Source organism: Neoarius graeffei, chromosome 8, assembly GCF_027579695.1.
Source record: "Neoarius graeffei isolate fNeoGra1 chromosome 8, fNeoGra1.pri, whole genome shotgun sequence".
In the NCBI taxonomy this organism is placed as follows: Eukaryota; Metazoa; Chordata; class Actinopteri; order Siluriformes; family Ariidae; genus Neoarius; species Neoarius graeffei.
In genome coordinates, this window is record NC_083576.1 from 83,023,314 (window position 1) to 83,038,505 (window position 15,192).

At 40.4% G+C, this 15,192-nt stretch overlaps 1 protein-coding gene across 1 annotated transcript in view; it reads left to right on the forward strand.

The window, feature by feature from the left end:
- Window positions 1-13,741, forward strand: part of LOC132889943 (cytochrome P450 2D3-like) — a 31,188-nt gene extending 17,447 nt beyond the window's left edge. The window contains exons 3-10 of the mRNA XM_060926751.1: window positions 7,745-7,907; window positions 8,110-8,262; window positions 8,365-8,525; window positions 8,672-8,845; window positions 12,702-12,837; window positions 12,951-13,138; window positions 13,226-13,367; window positions 13,539-13,741. Coding sequence (XP_060782734.1) covers window positions 7,745-7,907; window positions 8,110-8,262; window positions 8,365-8,525; window positions 8,672-8,845; window positions 12,702-12,837; window positions 12,951-13,138; window positions 13,226-13,367; window positions 13,539-13,741 — 1,320 coding nt within the window. The remainder of the gene's footprint in view (window positions 1-7,744; window positions 7,908-8,109; window positions 8,263-8,364; window positions 8,526-8,671; window positions 8,846-12,701; window positions 12,838-12,950; window positions 13,139-13,225; window positions 13,368-13,538) is intronic.
- Window positions 13,742-15,192: the final 1,451 nt, after the last annotated feature.

Sequence of the window (15,192 nt, forward strand, 5' to 3'; positions counted from 1 at the left end):
GATGTCATCCATGTTGTGGTTCAAGTTCTGAATAGCCATAGTCTGAGTGCCGACAGCTCTGCCCACTGCTTCAATCATATCGGGCAGCTTTATGGGGCTTTGAACAGCTGTCACCATTGTCTGATTTCCTCGATAAACGAGGGCAATGCCTAATCCAATCAATAAAAGTCCTGTAATCATGGTTCCGAATAGGTAGATGTCTTCAATGTCCTCCACAGAAAGAATCGCCAGGCACACGACCCGCCACCGCTCCCACGCATCCATCGTGTAACCAGCTGCGAACGTTCTGGCAGGACAGGCAGGTTCCCCCGAACCCAGGCTTCTCATCGAGAAAACTGTGTCAATTTCGTTAGGAGGCCAGTTTATCAATTCCATGATTTTTTTTTAGTTTAGAGAGCAATGCGGAGAGAGTCTCTCAAAAGTATAGACAGACAAGAAGAGACAAAAGAGCACAAGCAGGGAAAAAAGGAGGGAGAGGGAGAGCAGAGAAAAATGCAACCACCTTCTGTGAAAGCACGGAGAGAAAAAAATGAAAGAGAAAAAAAAGAGATGGAGGCAGGATTGGCTGTGAAGCAGGCAGAGGGGCCTCATCCTCTGTCTGAGAGCCAGGCTGTGATGCATGTTGTGAATGCATACTAATAAGCATCTCTCTTATCTGTGCAACACTCTCTGTCAATTGCTCTACCCTGCGTGTCAGCTCCTGTGAACGTTTGGGCTTTTTCACTTTTGGGGGAGCATGCGAAGCCACTGGGCGCGTAGCCACTGGGCGCTTACCTGCACGCTCCTGAGCTGGAGGAGAAGAGAGAAGGCAGTCCTCTTTTCCATCAATGCCTGCTAATCGTGCCTGCCATTGTTGTATGGAGAGCAGGCTACAATGCACACATGGATCAGTCATAGCCTCTCTGAGATGATTAATTCCCAGGCAGCTGGGGCAGCGATCATGTGGCTCTTCCACTTCCATGGGTGTACCACACACAACACACCAGGCCATACTTACCAGTTGTGTTAATGTTATTGTATTAATTATTGTAGCCTATTAACACACAATCAGTTAACGTTATGTGTCATGGAGAGAACACACAAGAGGACTGCTTGTTAACAGTGCTGTAATCCAATCTGATTCACTGTAAGCTTGAGGCCATACAAATGTTTTGGTGCTGGGGGCTGAGCACCTTGCACTTGTGAAGCGGAAAAAGGCACGGGTAAACAGGTGCTCTTTATTTATTGTTTCGCTACGCTGCGCCGGGGAATGGGGACAGGTAGTGGTTGTTTCACTATTGCGCTGCTGCACCGGGGACTGTGTGCTAGCGTGCTACTGATTGTGCTAGACCAGTGGAGAGGTCTGTCACCACGCAACTGAACTTACCTCTCGATGCCGAGCCGGGGACGGCGTCGGTTATGGTTTAAGAAAATGTGTTGCGCCGGGGGCTGGGCACTAGCACACGTTCAGACAAGAGTGTGAGGTGATTATAGTACAGTGCTCCAATGCCGGGGTGTGGGCATCAGACTGTACCTAGCTGCGAATGCTAGTCAGCGTGCTAGTGGGTCTGCACAGCAAAGATAACTCACCTTCTTCTAAGACTAGCTTTTCTAAACTGATGATGATATATTCAATCCAATCCGAAGGGTAAAACTGTGGAGCCAGCTGTTGGAGACAACTCCGTAAGATAGCTGTGTTGCATCCACGTCTGATCTCAACAACGGCGAGAAAGCGAAAGGCAATGATAGACGTGTGTGCAACCATTTTATCATTTAGGGCACGTCATACGTCACGAGTTGACAACTTGGGTATAAATTCTCGGCAAGAGATGCGGCTAGCGCAAGGGGTTTCACACAGTCTAAACTGCGCCATCTGGCGGTCTGGAGACAAGGAAGTAGAACATTCTAATTGCTGATCTAATAAAGTTATATTGTTAACTACAGGGTCACTTACATTGTGTGACAAATTAGTAGTTTGAATTTTTTGTCGGATATTTTCAATTTTGTCATTAAAAAAATTCATGAAATCATTGCTACTACATTCTGCAGGTGTGCATGTGTCTATAGTGGACTTATTCCTGGTTAATTTTGCTACAGTATTAAATAGGAATCTAGGATTATTTTTGTTATCTTCTATTAGGGAGGAGAGATATGTTGATCTAGCAGCACTAAGAGCTTTTCTATACTTCAGGAAGCTCTCCTTCCAAGCTAATTTGAACACTACCAATTTTGTTTGACGCCATTTACGTTACAATTTTTGAGTGGTCTGTTTTAAAGTCCGAGTGTCATCGTTATACCAGGGTGCTAATTTTTTCTCTCTGATCATTTTCCTTTTAAGAGGAGCTACATCATGTAAAGTATAATAGAACGTTGACTCTAAGTGTTCAGTTGCCTGATCAAGTTCTGCGGGGGCTGACAATGACCCAATCAAAGTTGATAACTCTGGGAGATCATTTATAAAACTCTGTGCAGTAGTTGACATGAATGTACATTTAATACAGTAGCATGGTGAGGTGCATCAGTCTTTGCAAGCAAGGATAGGTCGTGGCTCACTCCTTTGCACCAAAATTCATGGGAGTCAATTCAAAAAAGAAAATTTCTCAACGCAAGATTTTAGGTCTTTCAAAATCTACGTACATAATATTGTGAAAAGATTCATGGAATTTGGAGACATCTCAGTGCCTAAAGGGCAAGGTCGGAAACCACTGTTGATTGTGGGTGACCTTCAAGCCCTCAGGTGGTACTGCCTGAGAAACCGTCATACTAAAGTGACAAATATAGCCAGATGGGCTTGGGAATACTTCAGAAAACATTTGTCACTTAACACAGTCCTCTGCTGCATCCAGAAATGGAACCTGAAACTGTATTACACAAGGAGGAAGCCATTCATCAATTCTATGCAGAAATGCTGTGAATTTCACTGGGCCCGAACTCATCTAAGATGGACAATGGAAATGTATGTTGTGGTCAGATGAGTCTTCATTTCATCTTATTTTTGGAAAAATGGGATGTCGAGTTCTCAGTGCCGAAGGTGAACATGACTATCCAGTTTGTTATCAGAGAAAGGTGCAAAAGACAGCATTTATGAGGGGGATGGGGGTGCATCAGTGCCCACGGCATGGGTGAGTTGCATGTATGTAAAGGTACCATTGGCACGGAGGCATATATTAGGATTTTAAAGAGAGACATTCATGAAGATGTCTCTCGGAGCGTCGTGGCTCAGGTGGATAAGGCGCCATACCATAAATCCAGAGACCTGGGTTTGATTCTGACTCGAGGTCATTTCCCAATCCCTCCCCATCCCTCTCTCTCCTGCTCATTTCCTGTCTCTACACTGTCCTAGCTGATAAAGGTGAAAAAAAGCCCCAAAAAATCTTTAAAAAAAAAAGATGTCTCTTGCTGGGAAGTCCATGCTAATTTCAGCAAGACAATGCCAGGCCTCATTCTGCATGGGCTTACAACAGTGTAGCTTCATAGATGCAGAGTGCATGTGCTTGACTGGTCTGCTGCCAGTCCAGATCTGTCTCCTATTGAGAATGTTTGGTGCATCATGAAGAGGAGAATCAGACAGTGGTGACCACAGACTGTTGAGCAGCTGAAGTCTTATATCAAGCAAGAATGGATAAAATTTTCAATTGTAAAACTGCAACAGTTAGTATCCTTAGAGCCCATATAATTAGAAAGTGTTATTAACAGGAAAGGTGATGGAACACAATGGTAACAAATGTTGCCAGGCAAAACAAACCTCACCTGGTAGCACTTATGATGAATATGAAGGAAGATATCGTGAAAAAAAATAAGTACTCTATGGGTACATGTGGCTCACGGGCGATTGCTCTAAGACAACGAGGGAGGCTCAGCCTCCTCTAAAAATGATGAACATCGTGTAGGATGAATTGCGCTAGGCTTATGTTATAGCCGACCTTATAACATTGCTAGTTCAGATCCAGAATCATAGAAATATATGTGCTCAACCCACTACAGTGCGAAATCATTCCGTTATAACTTTCCCCAGTTCGCCTAATGTGTGCGTGAGTTTTTCCCCCTCGTGACAGCACGATGCAGCCCAGCCTCAGTGGACTTCAATGGCATTTGGGAGCTATGTGCTTTTCAATATCAAAATGCAAGATGATTATTGGACAAATACTGTGAAAACGCCCGCCCACCGGACTCCCAGCCTCAGTGGACTTCAATGGCATTTGGGAGCTATGTGCTTTTCAATATCAAAATGCAAGACGATTATTGGACAAATACTGCGAAAACGCCCGCCCACCGGACTCCCAGCCTCACATGGGAGGGACATGGCAGTTTCCGCGAGGAGACTGGTGATTGGTGAAAGCGGCCGGATATTTTCTTTGATTGACAGCTCGTTTCAAATATAGACAGGCAGCGGTGAATTTCAGTTCAGTCCCATGCGGATTCACAAGTGCTCTGGTGTATTGTAAGAGATCAGCTTACATTTCGATTTCATTCATTACATACGGTTTCTACCAGCTTTTTTAGTTTGTATATATTTTCATTGTAAATAAAGTGTAAATATAATGTTGTCAAGTTTGCTATCTTAGTTCCAGAAATTTTGTTTATTTGAGTGACTGAACTTGAACTTGAGGGGGCTAGTCAGCTAGCAAGAAAGCTGCGCACGGATGCCAAGCATTGTTGATTTAATTTTGGAGAAGCCATTTGCCAGTCTTCCTTTCGAGAAAAAATTAAAATTAAAGAGCAGGGTAGACCAACGCCTCAAATTGACTTGGTGAAAAAGGTAGGGAATAATACTCGTTCCTTTCAGCTCTCCTGGTATGAGAAAGTGAATTGGCTAACAGCAAGTGACCCACATCAACAACAGTAAATAGGCTACTTTAGTAATATGTCATGGATGGACCAAAAATATAGAATCTATTTAAAATGTTGATGCTGAGTATAGTATATTGGAATATATATTTCTCTGGATATGAATTAAACACAGCTACAATTTGGAAAACATTTTTAAACAAAAACACAGCCGAGAACATTTCACACTACAGACCTGGATTAAAAGTGAAGGGTTATCAAAATTGTCAATAAAACATTTCTCAGTCAAAATAAGTAAAATATAGGGAAAGTGTCATTGAATGAAATGTGTGGCACCCAGCTCTATGTTTGGCTCCCCAAGGTCAGTGCTTGTGCCTATTCCAGAACACTCTGCTGTTACTGCTGAGGTTCCTGACAAAGAGCTGCTTTCAATAATGATCAATTTTTAAACAACATGCCACAATATTAAAATATAAAATGTTAAAATATACCCCCCCAACACCACCATCATGTATATTGGACAGTAGGCTAATGGGCCAAAAGAACCTGTTATTTCACAGTTTGTGACCCTGCCAACAATCAGCCAGATCAGAAGCAAGAGTATGGGCAAAATTGATGTGTTTTTTCTTTTTTCTTTTAAAATCTGGAAATATCGTAACCAACCAGCCTCCCCTATTTGAAAGACTACCAGCCGCCACTGATGTGGCTACTGCTTATAAATAAAATTGTTTTCTGAAACCATGTCCATACAGTAAATATAGCATATATATATTTACTCTAAAAAATGAAGCATACTCCAAAAATGAGCAATTTAAAAATCACAGAAGTAAAATATACCAAGTGTCTGTACTTTATATTATTCTACTCTTATCTCTTACAGTTTTCGAAACTGAAACCTCTGAACCAAGGCTGACATACACACGCTGTTGCCATGACCTAAACTCTTATTTCCCAGAAATGGCCTGGCTCTAGAGCTCAGTGGAACGCACTTTCCCTCTGTAATAAGTATAAACATGTCTGAAAGCAATTTCTTTAGTCTAGTCCATTTATTTATAATAATGGCGGCACGGTGGTGTAGTGGTTAGCGCTGTCGCCTCACAGCAAGAAGGTCCGGGTTTGAGCCCCGTGGCCAGCGAGGGCCTTTCTGTGCGGAGTTTGCATGTTCTCCCCATGTCCGTGTGGGTTTCCTCCGGGTGCTCCGGTTTCCCCCACAGTCCAAAGACATGCAGGTTAGGTTAACTGGTGACTCTAAATTGACCGTAGGTGTGAATGTGAGTGTGAATGGTTGTCTGTGTCTATGTGTCAGCCCTGTGATGACCTGGTGACTTGTCCAGGGTGTACCCCGCCTTTCGTCCATAGTCAGCTGGGATAGGCTCCAGCTTGCCTGCGACCCTGTAGAAGGATAAAGCGGCTAGAGATAATGAGATGAGATGAGATTTATAATAATCAATCAACAGAGCAGGGAAGTTTTATCAATGGGGTTTAAAAGTGGGCGTGGTCAAACCCCCTTTCTTTGCATATGTAAATGAACCAAGAAACCATCCAATGACAGCACACTGTAACCTTGATCAGATGACTCAAAATGTTGGAGGTTCTATTTGAGACCAATGTTTATCTATCCTGAAAGTTTCATGAAGATTGATCCAGCTGTTTTCCTGTAATATTGTTAACAAAAAAAAAACAAAGAAACGAACAAACCCGACCGAAAACAATACCTCGTCCTCTGGTGGACTCCATCCCGGGTGAGGTAATAATGCCTCTGTCCCAATGTCTTTTGAGTGTGTTGCAGGCATCAAATTCTAACTTCATTTATATTTGCAAAATACAATGAAGTTGGTCAGTAAAATTCTTTAAAATCTTTTCATTGTACCTTTGTCAATTAATTAAAGGTTCACATGAATTAACAAATCACAATTTTTTTAATTGCATTTTGGGAAATATTCCAACTTTTCTGGAAATGGGGTTAGTACATTACCTGTGTAGTAATAGTAATAATAAGTATAGGTAATCGTATGGGGCTGAATAAAATTAAGAATTAATTTCATGAGTGATTTCGAAGTTTTGCAATTTCAAAACTTTGAAATCACAAGTGAAATTGATCCTTAATTTTACGAGGAACCATACAATTACTTGTTTATAATATATAGGGCCAAATTCATACTTCAGAAGCCATTCAAGTTCACAATATTTGTCATTCACGCTTTCTGAACCAATCAGGGCGCGAGACTATCTTGCACGTTTGAATCAGTTTCTAAAGCGTCTTTCATCATGACACGGCGACACAATACAAGGATTTACATCTTTCAGGATTAATCCCGGATATTTCTCTTGTCTCAGATGCCGATCCAATGCTGCCTGCATTACTTTAAGAGAGTCTGGTTCGTAGTTTTCCCCATTTTCTTTCCTCACTTCTGCATAAAACTGTGACAGCACCTTGTCTAACTCACAGCATTCATACGCCACTAGAGAGTCATTTATTTGTCTTTCTGCGGCCCATTTCTTAAACACGGAAAGCCAAAAATTCGTCCTTTTTTTGGTATTTTCATTTTCGCTTGCAGCTTTCAATTGGTTTATCATTTCTTCGTCAAATATAGTGAAACACGGCATTGCTGAGTCAGCAGAGTCGGCCATTTTGTTGACAAAGTTTGCTAATTTTTGTAACCGTAACCAAGCAACAAACTAGCCAATAGCATTTCAGGAATACGGCCCCGTGTTAAGGAAAAAAGCCCTCCTTGATTGACCAATCAGAATTGAGTAATTTGGCCCTAGGTATTATCGTAATAATAATCTCAACTGCCAAGACCGAGTTAAGGGCAAATATAAAAATAAGCATATTTTAAATATGGATTTAGAAGAGTTTCATCTTTGTTAATTAGGTATAAGTTAAACGACAGTTGAAAATGGTTTAATGTCTCTAAAAAAATTAGACTTTCTGTTTAATGGATCTAAAATATGAATGCTTTCCGTTCATCTTTAGTTTGCTGAGCGCTATGGAGACATTTACAGCCTGTATCTTGGGAGAAAACCAGCTGTTGTTCTTCATGGTTTGAAGGCTATAAAAGAAGCTCTCGTGACCAAATCTGCAGACTTTTCAGGACGGCCACAAAATGTGCTAATCAGCCATTTAGTTGAAGGAAAAGGTGACATAGCAAATAATTAAATACTAAATAGGGTGCATCAGTTGCCCCACTCCCAAAAAGTTAAAAATTATCTGACCGCCCAGTTCTTTTGCAATTCTGTTCCTTTTACATTTATTTAACATTCAGATAAAGTGACACTAACCTGAGTATTGCCATGTACTGACTCTGAAATAGAGTTACTGACTTGAGTGAAATATAACAGGAGTTGTAATGGCTGATTATGGTCCTGCATGGAAGGAGCATCGTCGTTTTGCACTCATGACCTTGAGGAACTTTGGCTTGGGGAAACAGTCTATGGTGAACAGGATTCTGGAGGAAAACAAACACCTTGTTGCAAAATTGGAAAAACATTCTGGTATCGTATAACATTAATAACATTCCTGTTGATGACAGCTGTCCGATATAAGGTTTCATGCCCCATTTTAAATGTTGATGACCAATAATTCTCTCTTTGTAGGAAGGATCTTGTGTCCTCAGACTTTGTTCCATGATGTAACATCGAATATCATCTACCTGGTTTTGTTTGGTATTCGCTATGAATATGGCGATGAAACCCTTAAACAATATGTTGCGCTGTTAACTGAAATTAACAAGATTGTTAATGGACCTTGGTCCTTGGTGAGACATTATATCACCTGATCACTGATTGCATTTAGACTTTTACTAATCCTAAGTAATGATTTTTAAAAATAGCTGAAAGAATTAATGTCCCAATTATTTTATTATAAACAATATAAACAACACAACCTCTTGTATTCTTGTAGCTCTATGATGCAGTTCCAGTGGTGAGATCCCTGCCTCTTCCATTTAAGAAAGCTTTTAAAAACATTTACTCACTGAAAAAAATGACACTGACCTTGATTGACGAGCACAAGAAAACAAGAGTCCCAGGAAAGCCAAGGGACCTTGTCGACTGCTATTTGGATGAGCTAGATATGGTATGTGTTTGTGTGGGTATAAAGACTGATCTGGTATTTCATGGAATGTCCAACAGTCCATGTGTAATTCAGTTAAATGTTAGCTGTATAGGGCTTTTAACCATTGGCATTGTCAAAAAGCATCTTTACAGACATCTGGATGTAGACTTAGATCCCTAATCAGTAACCCAGTGATGACGGTGGCAAGAAACAGAGGAAAGTGAATCAAAAGGGAACCCACCCTTTTTGGGTGGCAAGAGATACTTAGATTATAAATCATTACTCACTTATAACTGTATACTCTAAAGGCAAAAAAAATCCTAAGAGTGCTGAAACAATGGTAAATATAAATAAATTGTAAATAAGAGTCTTGGGATGAGCACAAGATAGTCTTCATGAATACAGTAGCAGTTCTAATATATTAGTCTTTTGTACAAGTAATCATTGTGATATTTTACTGGGAGTCTACACTACCTGGTCAAAAAAAGCTGCATTTAGCTTTGAGCATACCTTTAGCTTTGATTACGGTGCACATTCATGGTGGCATTGTTTTCACAACCTTGTCATATAACTGTACATTACAGGCATTTAGCAGACTCTCTTATCTCTTATCCAGAGTGATGTAGAACAAGTGCAAAAGTCAGGTCCAGGAAGTGCTGAACTTCTAAACAAGAAAGTTCTAGTGCCAACTGAACAAGTGACAGAATAGCACTTAGTGTAATATTCTGTTGACGTAACAACAATCCACAAATAGCCAAGGAAAACAAGTAAACCATACAAATGAGCTGACAAGGTGCAACTAAATAGAGAAAAATAAAACCCCAGCTGCTAACCAAAAGTCATCATGTCCAGGCTAGACAGTACACAACCTAGGTTGGTCAAGACCAATACACAATTACACAGTGGGCATGGAAGCAGGGGAGTGGTGCAGCCCGAAGAGGTGGGTCTTCAGTCTGCGCTTGAAGGTGGTCAGGGAGTTGGCAGTTCTGACATTGATGGGAAGGTCATTCCACCAATGGGGAGCTAGGACAGACAGCAGTCTTGAGCAGGCTGGGCAGGAGCAGAGAGGGGGAGGGGCCAGGTGACTAGTAGCAGCAGAGTGAAAGGATCTGGCTGGCGGGTAGGGTCAGACCAGTCTTTGGGGATATGCTGGACCTAACCTCTTGACTGACTGGTCAGGTTATACAATGTCACAACATTTATTTCCATCCAGAGTTGCATTATTTTTTCACCAAGATCTTGTACAGGAGTGTTGAACCACTCTGAAAAGTCATCTACAGCACATCCCAAATACCTTAAATGGGATAAAGGTGTCCAGTTCATGTGTGAAAATGATGTCTCATGCTCCTTGAACCACTCTTTCACAATTTGAGCCCAAAGAATCCTGTCGTTGTCCTCCTAGAATATGCCCAGGGGGCAGCACAGTGTTGTAGTGGTTAACACTGTCGCCTCACAGCAAGAAGGTCCTGGGTTTGAGCCCAGCAGCTGACAGGGGGCCTTTCAGTTTGGAGTTTGCATGTTCTCCCCATGTCTACATGGGTTTCCTCTGGGTGCTCCGGTTTCCCCCGCAGTCCAAAGACATGCAGGTTAGGCTAACTGGTGGCTCTAAATTGACCGTAGGTGTGAATGGTTGTTTGTCTCTATGTGTCAGCCCTGCAATGACCTGGTGACCTTGTCCAGGGTGTAGCCTGCCTCTCGCCCATAATCAGCTGGGATAGGCTCCAGCTTGCCTGCGACCCTGTATAGGATAAGTGGTTATGGATAATGGATGGATAGTTATTTGCAATATATATGGTTTACATTTGACATTTTAATATATTTTACATGTATTATTTTTTAGATATTATTACATCTTTCATATGTTTTACATATCTGTTTAATTTTCTAATTTCTTTTCTCAATTTGAGTGTGAGCAACTGCAGATATATCAAATTTCCCTTTGGGATTATTAAAGTATTTCTGACCACTGGCGGCTCGTTAATAGGGGCGATTTGGGCGACGCACTCCCAAACAGGGAGGAAGGTTTTTTTTTATCTACTCCTACTACCAACAGTAATGTCATTGTCCAATCAGGCTAAGGTCGTGCCTGGTGTAGCCACGCCCTTTTGGGGCGATTTCTGTCAGGTTCAGATTTGCCCCAAAATCTCCCATTGACACTAATGGTACATACGTTTTTTTTGAAAATCCTGCTCCCAATGCATTTTCTATTAGGTTTTATGTGCTCGCACAAGCAGCGTGCTTACGTCATACGCCTGTTGCGCCGTGCAAATGTTGCCAGATTGGTTTTAAGTGCATTTTGGCAGGTTTAGAACATAATTTTGGGCTGGAAAACGCAACTTTGGTTTTAAGTGCATTTTGGCGGGTTTAGAACATAATTTTGGGCTGGAAAACGCAACTTGCGCGGGAAGATGGCCGCGAGTGTTGAGTGCAACAATACGATAGCGTCTCTGAAAGAAGTTCCCTTTAGTCGTCGTACCAATGAGGAGAAAACGGCAATCAAACAGCTAGAACCTCCTAGACCATATTTAAACATCAAGCAAGTGTCTACGAAGGGGGAGAAGACCTACTCAAGAGGTTTTAACAAGAACTGGTACCACCGGAGAACTTGGCGAGCTGGCTGTGATGTAGTCAATGCTCTTTTTTGCTACCCTTGCGTTCTCTTCCACCCTGGAAGTAGCACAGCAGACTGTACAGTGATATCTGATATTTGAATTTACTAGGCAAAAGTTGTTTTTGTGTGTGTGTTTTACCAATGGCAGTTTAACATTGCCATGCTTGGAATATTTCAGTAGCCTCAAGTTCTCTCTGACTTGGTGTAAATTAAGCATATTTTCAGTTTTTATATATTGTACAGTATGTGTTCATTGGAGCCAGCAGCACCTTACCTTTTTTCCAACTTGTTAAGCCAAGTTGCACTGACTACAAAACCTTGTGTAACCTTGTGTGTATATAGCTAAATAACTAAAGCCTTTTGTGTTCATTGACATGCTTGTAATACTTTAAATTTCCTTTTAAGACATGGCTTTCTGGAGGAATTTTTGGGGAAAAAAACTGCAGAATTTTAGAATTATTTGTTGTTAAAATGGTGCAATTCCATATAAAAAAACACATAATTAAGCTGCACATGTTTGTTTGATGGTTATGCTTTTCTTCATCTTTTTCAAAACTTAAATAAACACTTGTTTTGGATTTATATCCTGCCACTTTAATTGCATTCTTTAGAATTGAAGAAATTAGAATAAGTTTATAATTAAGAATTTGTGTCTACTTATTATAGAATACTGGAATAATATGAGAAAATAAATGAGTAATGTAATATTAATTGATTGTGATGCCAAATGTTTTGCTTTGAAGGCTTCACAATGAATCTTCCTTAGTTTTAGCCTGGCAAGCCAGACTAAATGTGAATATTTGCCACTCGTAGGCAAAAATATTTTTGGCCGCTAGGCGGGTGGGTAGTTTACTAGGCTACCTTAGTTTGCCACCTTTAACTTGTTTAGTATTGCCACCTAGTGGAGAGAAGAGATATTGTCTATATTGATATCTGAATTTACCAGGCAAAAACAAGTTCGGCCAATTGATTTGCTACCTAGGTCAATTTACTTCAGTCCTGTGGACATTTACGGTCCGTGTAGACATAACGGGGGAAAATTGCCCCCCCTGAAAAAAAATTCAGGAGCTGCCACTGTTTCTGACTATGATTCTGATATTAATAACTACAATAATTATTCAAAGGGTCTTAAACATTTCCTTATTTCAATCCAAATGGTCACTTTTATTTTTGGCTGGGCAGTATATGTAATGTGAATGAAACCAAACCATGTTAAGGACTATGGTGGCTGAATTCTGGAATAACTGGATGTCTTGTTTTTAACAGAGGGGCAATGGATCCACCTTTGATGAAGGACAACTAATAATGTTTATTATAGTCTTGCATTCAGCTGGGACCGATACCACATCCAACACCCTCCTTACTGCTTTCCTCTACCTCATGGTTTTCCCAGACATTCAGGGTTTGAACTTCACTTCATTGCAGTTCATTCTAAGTCTACTTGTTGCATAAACCCTAAAATGTTTGGTTCATACCGTAGATTTGATTTGTAATAGAGCCAAACATTGTTTCTAGAGAGATGCCAGCAGGAGATTGACGAGGTTCTACAAGGAAAAACTCATGCGTCTTTTGAGGACAGACACAACATGCCATACACACAGGCTGTGATCCATGAGTCTCAGCGCATTGCCAACATTGTCCCTCTGAGTATTTTCCACTCTACCTCAAGAGATACTGAACTGATGGGCTACAACATCCCAAAGGTGACAATTTCAAATTGGCAATTTCAAACAATGGTTTAATTTACCTTCGTTTACCCATGTTAAATCTTTTGTTTCACTCTTTTTCAGGGAACTATTATCATCCCCAACCTCTCCTCAGTGCTGAATGAGGAAGGCCAGTGGAAGTTTCCTCATGAGTTCAACCCATCAAACTTCCTCAATGAGCAAGGACAGTTTGAGAAGCCAGAGGCCTTCATACCCTTTTCTGCTGGTGAGAGCTCAGGATGGTGTAAAGAATACTACAAAAATAAACCAAACCTCATTTACTCAAATGATTTCAAAATCAGTTTTGTATTTGACTTCACAGAACATTTATTTAAAATAAAAGGTACAAATCACTAATGAGTCAACATGATAAGCTAATGTGCGTTTATGTGTGCAGGGCCTCGTGTGTGTCTGGGTGAAGGTCTTGCTCGCATGGAGCTTTTTCTCATCTTGGTCTCCCTGCTGCGCCACTTTCAGTTCATTTGGCCTGAAGATGCAGGAGAACCAGATTTCACTCCTGTATTTGGACTAACACTTGCACCCCAACCATACAAAATGAGAGTCAGACTGAGACAGCCAGCTAGAGAAATACAAAATTAGTCAGGAAATGTCTGTATAGTGGCAAATCCTTTATAGTAAATGAAATTGTATTATCTCACAGTAAATGAATGAATAATCAAACAATAAGATAACAGGAAGAAAAAAGAATATTCAGTATACTAAGGATTTGAATGTTTGTTGGGTCTAATTAAAGCTTGTCTTCCTAACTTAAATTTTGTATCTTGCTTTTATCTGCTGTGGTTTTTGTAATAATTAAAATTGCTAACACTTGGTCTGGATAAGAAGTGGAATCCAATTGAGCTGCATTTCTCTTGTTGAATGCAAAACTAAAGACAAAACACCCCAAGAACCAGCAGGAACTGAAGATGGCTCTGTCAAAGGCATGGCAGAGCATTATCCTGAAAGAATCCCAGCATCTGGTGATGTCTGTGGATTCCAGACTTCAGGCAGGCATTGAATATTAAATCTATTTTTAAAGGAAGCAAAATAGAGGAAATTTAGTTCACTATACTCCAATGGTATGTTCCGACCATGTGCACTCAAGTTTCATAATGTGATGTTTTTGTGGCCCCTGCCCAATTTGCACCTAATTTTTTTAACTAAGTCTGTATGTATTGCTAATGCACTTATATTTGTAAAACTGTACATATATAATGTGCTATATGATTTTCCCTGTAAAGCTTTAATTGTTGCTGTACGTAATTTCAGGTAATAAGTACATGCTAGTGGGTAGTGGGCCATAAGCTTGGGGAGGACTTCTCCCATGGACATAGCTTTCTCTTCCTCATCTGAGAAAAAAGATGACTGGTTGTTGAGCTGTAAGGTAATGCTGAGGCTGCAAGCACCAGATTTTCATGGTCTCATTTTCTGGATCATGGATTTATACATTTTTAACCTACCAGGGAAAATGTGCCAGGACAGCCTTGCATGTTGGTTATACTGTAAGTGGTGTCAAAGACCTCTCCGGTCAGTTCAGAGATGGTTGCAAAAAAAAAAGTTTCCAATTCTATGCCCAGAGTTGGTTTGAAAAGAATGTCACTTGCCTTTTAGGTATAGGTAGAACTACTTATAAACTGTACTATATTATCCTTGTGAATTCTGCTTAATTTGGGTGCATCCAAATTCAAACCTGTTTACAAAAGTAATTCCTTTTAGACTGTCATTAAATGCAAAGCTAGACCCAAGCAAACTGTTTGTTTAAAAATGTCTTTCCTCATATGCAAGGAGTGAACAAAGTTAATTTATATTCTCAATTTGATCAGCAAATCATATTGATTTTATACTTTGTACATTCATGTAGCCTGCATTTATTAGTTTGAAAAGACAAGACTATTTATTCAGGTCAATGTATTATGAAACTTCTCCAAGTTTGATAACATCATTCACAGAAATCACTGAGTAAATAATTAACAGAATGCATGTTTTAAGTCAGTATTTTGGTGTTGCAGCCAAAAGATTTTAGTGTGATGAGCAGTGGTACAACAGTCATC